This window comes from Delphinus delphis, chromosome 10, assembly GCF_949987515.2.
Source record: "Delphinus delphis chromosome 10, mDelDel1.2, whole genome shotgun sequence".
NCBI classification, from domain to species: Eukaryota; Metazoa; Chordata; class Mammalia; order Artiodactyla; family Delphinidae; genus Delphinus; species Delphinus delphis.
In genome coordinates this window covers 17,598,887-17,609,972 of record NC_082692.2, presented here as the reverse complement: position 1 = coordinate 17,609,972, position 11,086 = coordinate 17,598,887, and the positions used below count along the sequence as shown (strand labels likewise).

Below are 11,086 nucleotides of genomic sequence, written 5' to 3'. Positions count from 1 at the left end.
GAGAAATAAAGGTAAATGTTAAAGTAAATGACTGCTGTAATTTTACAGGTCCTCTAACCCAAACTAGTCTCCAGATCTCACCTTCATTATCTCTCTCATTTCCTTTTGGTCTAATTAATCAAAATCCTTCCTAGATGTTCATTTCTGGCCAGTATGTCTTCCGGAATATGAATAAGAAATAGAATACCATTTGATGTTTGAAATTATGGGGGTAATCTCGATGACGGAAATAGATGACTGGCAAAAGGGAAGGGAATGCCTGATTAAATATATTCATGAAGATGTCAAAGGCTTATAAAGCCAATATCTGGGAAAGAGAAAGCTGTAGGACTACCAGATCTTCTCTGGTGAAGTGTGTTTTTCAAAATCATCACCACCATGGACAACAAACGTTCATCACAGAAAGGTATGTGCAGCAACTCACGGAGCTGCTAGCTTTATCAACACTCCTGTGGCGGTATTAATTTGAAATTGCAGCTAATATTCTCTCATTCAGAGGTTTCAGCATTACAGAGTTTAGAAGAGCTATCTAATCACTGCTCTAGAAATCAATTGTTTAAGGGACTAGGAAAGTGGTTCCCAAATGGGGGAGTGTCTTCCAGAGACATTTGGTTAATGTCTGGAGATGGTTTTGGTTGTCTTAATTTGGGGCAGGGGCGCTACTGGTCTCTAGTGGGTAGAGGTCAGAGATGTTGCTAAATATACTACAATACACAGGACAGCCCCCAGAACAAGGAATTATCCAGCTCAAAATGTCAATCAGCCAAAGGTGAGAAACCCTGGACTGGAATAAGACCAAAAGTGTCTCTGAGTCCAAGTCATCACAACTCCAGAAGGTAGAAACAAACATTTTCTAGTTCCCAGGCCTCTTTTGTGGTTTGGCCAAGATGAGTCAGCCTGATGAAACTTTTAACTCTGAAGCCATAATACAGACAATGATAGCAGAGTTGTCTCCTACAATACTTTGTCGACTGGGTTTAAGCCAAATGACATTATAAAAGAAAAAACAGGCTAGTAATAACTAATTACCTTTACTTTCTTGGTTGACATTTGCAAGAAAAAGAAATTGCAAGACAAGGAAATTAGTAACAAAATTTATTTCATGAAACAACAGAAACATTTCTCTCTTTTATCTCATCTTAGACTATGAAAATCCTTCAGATGATAAAGGTACAGACAAATGTAGAAAGAATTAAAGAATATCTGTCCAGTCATGAATTTCCTAGAACCAATACTATTCCAATGCCTCTACCTCTACTTTTTATTTATACTTGTAGATAAAACATCTAATCAGCTATGTTACATGACTGTAATGTACCTAAAACAAACTCTTTGGAAACATGTTTTTGAAAAATTAAACGTCTGTTACATGAATCATCTCACAACATTAATATTTTTTATTTTGCAGCTAAAAGGTTGTTTAGCTACATTCTATGCTAAATATTCTTTTATATATTTTCAGGTATTTGGGGTTAGGTATTTTTTCACCATAAATCTTTTTAGCACTTGCCTAGCTTTATCTTGGATATTTCCAGTTACATTTATTGAAGATTCCATAGCAAATGAGTTTTCTGATAAACACATTTTTATATTTTATATTCTTTACAGTCTTTTGGAGTAGTTTGAAGTTAAAAGTGATTTTAATATATTGTTTCTTTCCTTTTGGAAGTGTAAATTATTGATATGTTAGTGGTTCTTATTTGTCCATCTTCTGAGATAGTAAATTGGTGAGTAAATCATCTCTGATAATTGTCAAATATTTTTAAAGAGAGTGTTTTATAGATAGAGCAGAACAAATTGATAAAATCAACTTTCTAGGTTCACTATTTTCATGCAATCAAAGTATTTTTCTCTACTAGTAATGGCGATGACCTCTGCTAGCTCTGAGTCATCATAGCTACCGATGTGGTCCCTGTTACACACAGACCGAGAGGCCACACGCGTGTGTGATGTGACATGAGGAAGTGAAAAGATGACACTGGCACCCAGCCGCCTCCATCTGCTAATAATGGGACTTGGGGAAAATTACTCACCCTCTCTAAGTCTTCTTGTTTCATTAATATAATTTGAAGATAAAGTCAAGGCTACCTCACAGGGTTATTGTGAAACACAAATTTAAAAAAAATTTTAAAGCTTTGGGCAAAGTATCAAGGAAATGCATGGGGTTATTAAGGTGAGTTAGCAGACCCAGGCTACAGTATCCTTTTTACCTTAGTGCTCAATATTAGCAATCAGTCGGTCATGTGTTTATTATTATCAGGCACGACAGTAAACCAGAGAGATCAACTGTGCTATTCTTGACATTTCAGTGTCTAGAATGCAAGCATTCGTCAACATAGAGTTAAAAAAATTACAAACTCCTAGAGAGCCTGGCTGCTGAGAATCTGCAGAAAGTTCCAACACATTAAACTATCTTAAGAGAATGACCTAAACACTCCGGCTCAGAATTAATTTCAGCTCCAAATGTTTGCAAAGCACAGAAGCGCTTCTGGGAGCAATACAAAAATGCAGGGAGTAACCTACTTCTCAAACTACCTATCTGTGCAAATATGATTATACATCCAAATTTACACAGTGGAAGGTGTTGATTCTTTCCCACCCCAGCTATTTCAGTGCCAAATCATGCAGAGGGCAATGGGGAGAGATAAGGCTTCCCTTGACAGGATGGCTTTTGATAACCTCAGTTGAATAGATCATCTCAGAGTGGCTCATTTTTTTATTTAAGCAGGGTCACTCCTGCTCCTGCTGTTGCTGGTGTCAAATCTGCTCTTGTGCAAGAGTGTGGCCTCCCTTCCCATCTGTCCCAGCGGGGCTGTCAACTGCCAGGTGTCCCTTCGAGACCTGTTTGACCGCGCAGTCATCCTGTCCCACTACATCCATAACCTCTCCTCGGAAATGTTCAACGAATTTGTAAGTACTGCACTTCATGCCTCTTTCCAGAAAGAGCCTTCACGTAAGTGACTGGGCTAAACCACACTGCAAACAAGAAAGCTGCACCAGCCAAATTTCAAATGATACACTTTCTGGGTCAAAGAAGGCATCAGCTCGTAAGATGCAGGAGAAAGGGTCAGTTTCAGGAAATCTCGAAGATTCTTAAAGAGTGTAATAATTTTTTTTCAATTTCCTTTACTTCATTTTATTGTTTTAATTTCCAAAATAACTTTTAAAGCACCTGTATTAGTCAGCTTGGAGTGCCATAACAGAATACCACAGACTAGGTGGATTAAATAGCAGAAGTTTATTTCCTCACAGTTCTGGGGTCTGGAAGTCCCAGATCAGGGTGCCAGCACGGTCAGGTTCTTGTAAGGGCTCTCTCTTCCCAGTCTGGCTCCTCCATGTGTCCTCACATGGTAAGCGGGGGAGAAAGAGACAGAGATACAGAGAAAAAAGAAAACTCTCTTATAAAGACACTAATCACATTGGATCAGGGTTCTAGCCTATGAGCCCATTGAACCTTAATTACCTTCATAAAGGTCCTTCTCCAAATACAGTACATTGAGGGTTGGGGCTTCAACACAGGAATCTGGGGGAGACACAAACCTTCAGTCCATAACAGCACCTGACCTAAAGCACTTTTAGGTGGGGCTGAGGAAAAGGAAGTATGTTGACTTTTTTGTCCTTAAGGGTCTCTCTGGGCATTCTTCACCTAGCACACAGTAGATACCCGATAAATAACTGCACTGCAGTGAATTGGGTGGATGGAACATGGTAAATGAAGCTGAATCCATGTCAGGAAAACAAATAATGATAGTTTCTTAAATGCTACAAATTATTGTTCTAAGATTTGCAGTGAATAGGTTTAGAACCAACTAGAAGGGTTGGTTTAGAACTGGAAACAATTATTCTCTTTCTGATGAAGGTACTTTGAAAGTTGTATGTTAACTCTTTTAGGACAATCAAGGAGCACATAGTAGAGCAAACAGCTGATAAAAAATGGTATTCAATGTTTGTATTAAATTCATGTAGTTCTTTTTACTCATCAGTTTCTCTTTCCTTCTCCATTTTTAACTGGCCACCTTTTTTCCAAACCTTACAAATAATCCCTTTAAATGTTCACAAGTTTTACTAAAGATTAGTTTTTCTCTATCAACGTGTTAGCTAGTTTTTTCTATTCTTATTCTCAGTCCATTGCTTAGTATTCCTTAGAATTTTATGCCACGTTTCTCTGACTTACCATTTTGTCACCATCAGCAAAATTGTAGTCTGCATCTATGATGAACACTAAGCTATAGGCATGTGGATTCAGAGATTAGTCAAAGAAAAGTTATCATTTTATAACTCCTATTGAGGAAGTATATTGGTTCCGACCCACAGTGAACAAAAGATTAAATGGCTAAATACAGGTACATATGCACTATATTTGGTTCAAATACTTTTAAAAAAGATGATACTTAATAAAACATTTAATATTTCATATTTGAGGTATTTTTAGTGTTTGCTCTCCAGATAATAACTTGTGGGAAGGGTGAAATTAAACAAGGGAATAGCAAAGGGAAGAGCTTGGAATTTAGAAAAGTTAGATGGAAAAAAAAAATTTTTATAGAGATAATGGAAAGAAAAAGTAGGACAAAGAATGACTTTTACGTGGCTTTCATTAAAAAAATGATACATCTATCAAATGTGTTACTATTCTGGTAATGGGTTCATTTATTCAATGCCCAAACAACACTAACTCAGTAAATCTGCTTGATCACTTCCAGGATAAACGGTACGCCCAGGGCAGAGGGTTCATTACCAAGGCTATCAACAGCTGCCACACCTCCTCCCTCTCCACCCCTGAAGACAAAGAACAAGCCCAACAGGTCCATGTGAGTCTTTTATCCAGGTTTTTCACCTAAACAAATGAGATAGTCCACGGGTGTTACCAGGCTGCAGATTATTAGAAGTAATGGTAAGGGCACATGCAAAGGAAGGTGGAGGAAGAGCAAGCTATCGAAGAGAAATTACATTCTGCACTTGATGAAGTATGAGTAAAATCAAGTGCTGGGCTTCTCTGGTGGCGCAGTGGTTGGAAGTTCGCCTGCCGATGCAGGGGACGCGGGTTCGTGCCCCGGTCTGGGAAGATCCCACATGCCGCGGAGCGGCTGGGCCCGTGAGCCATGGCCGCTGAGCCTGCGCATCCGGAGCCTGTGCTCCGCAACGGGAGAGGCCACAAAAGTGAGAGGCCCGCGTACCACAAAAAAAAAAAAAAAAAAAAAATCAAGTGCTGACTAAAGATCGATAGCAGCAAAATAAATGATCTATAAATTGTCCATGCAGACAACATTACTTCAACCAATGCATTAGACCTAGGATTGCATACACTTTACTTCATGAATGCATGAACTGAATGGGACTTCCATGTGTAAAATATTAAATTTGCAAAATTCATGGGTACTTAAGAAACGCAAACCCAGTTGATGTATCCCCCCATTACTAGCGACTCTTACATGGGCAGCATTTACCATGACGGACCACTGTACCATTCGAGCCATTGCTTCTGACTTTCAAGGCTCTCCTGATTCTGCTTCTACTTCTCTGACACCTACTTCATTCTTCACTGACTCCTCTGTCACCTCTCATTCTTAATTACAGGTCTCTCCCCAAATCAGGTCCTATAAAATGGTTTGCTTCTCATGACCGCAACTATTGCCTCTCTTCTGATGACAACAAAGTCTGTACATCAAGGCCTGTTCATTTATCCCAGCTCCATTTTTTTATCATCATAATCTCTCCCTTCTGATTCCCGGCCCGAACCACTGTCCTCACATGATTTTAAATACTTTCACATATATACCCTCTTAAATACAATCTGTTCTCCCTCTACAACTTGGTTAATGATACCAGCATTCTGCCATACATTTTACAAAGCACTTTATGTGCGTTATTATACTCAGTCATCACAAAAAATCCTGTAACACAGGGACTGCTATTACACTTCCTGAGATAAGGAAACCGAGGCTCAGAGAAGTTATGGAATGTGCACCTGTCACACAGCTAGGAAGCAGTGAGTCTGGGTTTCATCCAACTCAGAGCTCTCACTTTTAACCACTGAGCTACAATGGCCCAGTGCATATGTGCCACTCACCATACAGCCTGTATTTCTTTACAACTCCTTCTCTCACATTCTAGTCATGCTTCCATTGCAATCTCTATTTGATTCTTCTCCACTCTTCATTTCCTTTACCAGTAGATTAGTTCATGGACATCAAGAAAGTAAGCATTTTAAATCAGAGATGCTCAGCCCCTTGGAGTTTCATGCTTGATCCTGGTAGTAGCAAACTAGGGGGCAACACCCTCCATTGTGAATCCCATTGATGCTGTTACTAAAGACAGTACTGCACCATTTTCTGCACCTACACGTGTCAACAAAATAGACTGCTCTGATAGCAGCATGGGGGTTGGTGTTGGGATAGATTAAGGAAAGCATGTTTTTAAATGCCACGTCTTCTTCACTGCCTCTTTGTTCCAATATCATAAAATAAAATTACCAATCAAAAAATGAATATATTAATACATGATTTGATTCATTAATACAAATGAATCTTTGGGTGAAAATGATGTGGGCATGGGTGGAATCTTTCTTGGGTAGATACTCCAGGCACATACTGAGTTCCAACAAAATACTTAGGTTTCTTTCCCTGGACAAGCAAAGTATTCAAATATAAAGAACTCACTAAGTAGATGGTCGAATTTCCGAGGTAAAAACAAAATTCTTTACATTATAAATTAGAACTCATTAGAAGAATTAGTTATTTGCATAAGGCAGACCCAGAGATAAACCCATGCACCTATGGTCAACTAATCTATGACAAAGGAGGCAAGGATATATAATGGAGAAAAGACAGTCTCTTCCATAAATGGTGCTGGGAAAACTGGACAGCTACATGTAAAAGAATGAAATTAGAACACTCCCTAACACCATACACAAAAATAAACTCAAAATGGATTAGAGACCTAAATGTAAGACCGGACACTATAAACCTCTTAGAGGAAAACATAGGAAGAACACTCTTTGACATAAATCACAGCAAGATCTTTTTTGATCCACCTCCTAGAGTAATGGAAATAAAAACAAAAATAAACAAATGGGACCTAATGAAACTTAAAAGCTTTTGCAAAGCAAAGGAAACTACAAACAAGATGAAAAGATAACCCTCAGAATGGGAGAAAATATTTGCAAATGAATCAACAAAGAATTAATCTCCAAAACGTATAAACAGCTCATGCAGCTCAATATTAAAAAAAACAAACAACCCAATCAAAAAATGGGCAGAAGACCTAAATAGACATTTCTCCAAAGAAGACATACAGATGGCCAAGAAGCACATGAAAAGCTGCTCAACATCACTAATTATTAGAGAAATGCAAATCAAAAGTACAATGAGGTATCACCTCACACGGGTCAGAATGGCCGTCATCAGAAAATTTACGAACAACAAATGCTGGAGAGGGTGTGGAGAAAAGGGAACCCTCTCGCACTGTTGGTGGGAATGTAAATTGATACAGCCACTATGGAGAACAGTATGGAGGTTCCTTAAAAAAGTAAAAATAGAATTACCATATGACCCAGCAATCCCACTACTGGGCATATACCCAGAGAAAACCATAATTCAAAAAGACACATGCACCCCAATGTTCACTGCAGCACTGTTTACAACAGCCAGGTCATGGAAGTAACCTAAGTGCCCATCGAAAAGACGAATGGATAAAGAAGATGTGGTACATATATACAATGGAACATTACTCAGCCATAAAAAGGAATGAAATTGGGTCATTTGTAGAGACGTGGATGGATCTAGAGACTGTCCTACAGAGTGAAGTAAGTCAGAAAGAGAAAAACAAATATCGTGTATTAAGGCATATATGTGGAACCTAGAAAAAATGGTACAGATGAACCGGTTTGCAGGGTAGAAATAGAGACACAGAAGTAGAGAACAAACATATGGACACCAAGAGGGGAAAGTGGTGGGGGGGGGGTGGGATGAATTGGGGGATTGGGACTGACATATACATAGTAATATGTATAAAATAGATAACTAATTAGAACCTGCTGTATAAAAAAATAAAATAAAATTCAAAAATTCAAGTAAGTAAAAATAAAAGCATTGAAAAAAATAAGCCAGATATTTTTAAATTTTAGCAAAATGTAAACAAATAGCTTACATTTTATACTTTTACAACTTTTACCACCTTCAAAAAATTTTGTATACACACAGGAATAACAAAGAGGTTTTTTTAGGTCAGCCTCTCTGCACAAAAATCACATGTGACTAAACCCACTGTATTATGCTTATTTTAATGAAATTGCTTCCTATGGTCGCTTAGCATGAAGTCCTTCTGAGCATGATCCTTGGCGTGCTGCGCTCCTGGAATGACCCTCTGTACCACCTGGTCACTGAGGTGCGGGGTATGCAAGAAGCCCCAGAGTCTATCCTATCAAGAGCCATAGAGATTGAAGAACAGAACAAACGACTTCTAGAAGGCATGGAGAAGATAGTTGGCCAGGTGAGCAGCCTCTTGAAGGCTTCCTTGGTTTTCTCATGAATGAAAGAAGTGACCTCTGTGATGAGGAATGAGTTTTGAAATATCTCACTTTGCAAGAACAAGATGCAGGCCTCCTATATTCTAGACTGCTATTAAATAAAGCAAGAGCCTAGTCATTCATCATAGTGATAGATTCTATTGTAAATGAAGCAGAATTCTACTACGATTTTTGACAGGTGCAGCCTTCCCTGCATTGCACACAATTCCACCAAAAGCTTGCCTTTTCCTGGGCACAGGTGGTTGAAATATTTTCAAGGGTAAGAGAACTACAGAATAGAATTTGCAAAATAAATGTTTTCTTCAAAGTATCCCAGGACATCTGCTACTGAAATTCTGCTTGTATTCTTTCTCTGTCCTCCTCAAACCAAAGGATGAGAGTGGGAAGGAAGAAAAGAGAAAGTCAAAACCAGATTGCATGGTGTTTCTCCCCACTCCTCCCTGCTCTTCTGGAGATATCTGTCAGGGAAGGAAGGAGATTGAAAAGAGGAGGCCACAGCATGAATGCTGTCCCACAAGCACTAGGTTTCAGTGGGTCACAAAAGATGGAGATGCTCCTTTTCTGGAATGTTTTTTTATTTTGTAATTTACACAAAGTTTTCCCATCTGAAATTTGCTTTGGGAGGGGGCTCCAGAAATAAAAACTCTAATCATTGCATTTAATCTCCCCAAATAATTTATCATATTTAGATTGATATATGCATTTAGATGGGATAAATAAATGGGATAAATAAATCTCCATTTAGATGGGATAACTTCAACATGAGGGAGGGAACATCTAAGCAGCTTCCTGAAGTTCTCAGAAATAATATATAATCTAAATAAAAATATATGATTATAGACCTAATAATAGGAGCAATTTTATATTTCTCTTATTGTTTACAAAGTACATGATAATCCTGTGACATTTTTGTCATTTTCAGGGGAGAAGAATATATCCATCACAAATACAAAGCACATTTTAACCCTGGGACATATGAAATAAACACCTAGATTTTCAGGTTATTGTCCTCATTCCTGTGGGCCTATTTTCTGAGGTCACTAATTTGTTCTATAATACTTCATTTTGTTCTTTTTTACCGCTTACTTATTTATTCTTATTCATATCATTGCCCTTTGCACAGTAAATTTTGTCTTAGGGCTCAAGCACTAAAATAAAAGCAAGGCAACACACACAAATTCCAATAAGGAATCCCAGGTTTAAAAAATGGTCTTACTCTGCAGCAGAAAGTTAGTGTGGCAGGGTCTACAGTTATCCCACGTTTATACCTAGAAGCTCTCCAAACTAGATGACATCCCTAGTTGCCAAGCTGGTTACTTGGTCTCTTGGTTCTCCGGGGGTTCCCAGCCCACAGAGGGTAACAAGCATGAAGATGCAAGGTGCTCAGTTGCTCACAGTCCCCACCCTACCACCCACCTCTCACCACTGGGGGGTTGCTGTCAGCACCCCCTTTTTATAGGCAGTTTTCCCAGTACCTTCCACTTAAGAGACATCAAGAGAAAGCAGATATTTCTCATGGACATCAGGGGGTTATCTGTCCTGGGTGGAATGTGAATGCCTCCTGACTATTTCAGAAGATCTTGTCAGTCACAGCCATCGCTAGATTATCTGCCCCTTAAACCATCTAGTACAATCCGCATCGTTTCTAAGGTCTTTAAACACATGCTCTATGGAGAAGAGAATCAGTTCAAAGCAGGGGAAACATAAATGTAATGATGGTGACCTTCAGAAGAAATAAGGTAAAAAGTACATTTCAGAGAACAGATTCAGGACATCAAACAGTTCAAGTGATACAACTGTGTCCCTTGATCACATTCATATGAATATTCAAACAGCAGCTTTGTTTCTCCATCGTTTTACTCCTGCACAAATATCCTTAATCTGTGATCACATACATGTAAGAAAACTTACACTTGAGTTCTGCTTCTAGTTTGTAAATTACTAACAGATTTCTGATACGCTGGCTCCAAAACCTATGTCTACAGAGTTTTATATTCATGTGTCCTCCCCAAAACTTAATTTGATAATTAGAAGGAACGAAGATAAGCAAATACTAATAAAACTCATAATAAGTCATTATCTTTGGGTGCTTAGGTTCATCCTGGAGTCAAGGAGAATGAGGTCTACTCGGTGTGGTCGGGACTTCCATCCCTGCAGATGGCCGATGAAGATACGCGCCTTTTTGCTTTTTATAACCTGCTCCACTGCCTACGCAGGGATTCACATAAGATTGACAGTTATCTCAAGCTCCTGAAGTGCCGAATCATCTACGACAGCAACTGCTAAGCCCACAGCCATTCCATTCATTTCTGAGATGGTTCTTAATGATCCATCCCATAGCAGTCTTCTTTTAGTTTTATAGCTTTTGAATGCATGCTTGGGTGTAATGGGTCTCATCTTAAAAAATAAAAAGACTCCACAGAGATGTCAAAATCTAAGAAGGCAATTTGTCAAAGTTTCTTATCTTCATTTTAACAGAAAATCAAAAGAAAATCCATCCCTACCGTTGAGAAAAGTTCCTATTAAAATCTGTCACAGATAGCAGAATCTGGCATTACAAAG

The 11,086-nt window shown here is 38.6% G+C and overlaps 1 protein-coding gene across 2 annotated transcripts; it reads left to right on the top strand.

Moving 5' to 3' along the window:
- Positions 1–378: 378 nt before the first annotated feature.
- On the top strand, positions 379–10,810 carry PRL (prolactin). 2 transcript variants are annotated; one of them, XM_060021573.1, is made up of 5 exons: positions 379–406; positions 2,729–2,910; positions 4,701–4,808; positions 8,308–8,487; positions 10,619–10,810. In XM_060021573.1, exons 1-5 carry the CDS (start codon positions 379–381, stop codon positions 10,808–10,810), a joined length of 690 nt encoding a protein of 229 aa, XP_059877556.1. The 2 variants fall into 2 exon arrangements, with proteins under 2 accessions (XP_059877556.1, XP_059877555.1); XM_060021572.1 differs by having other exon boundaries at positions 2,726–2,910.
- Positions 10,811–11,086: the final 276 nt, after the last annotated feature.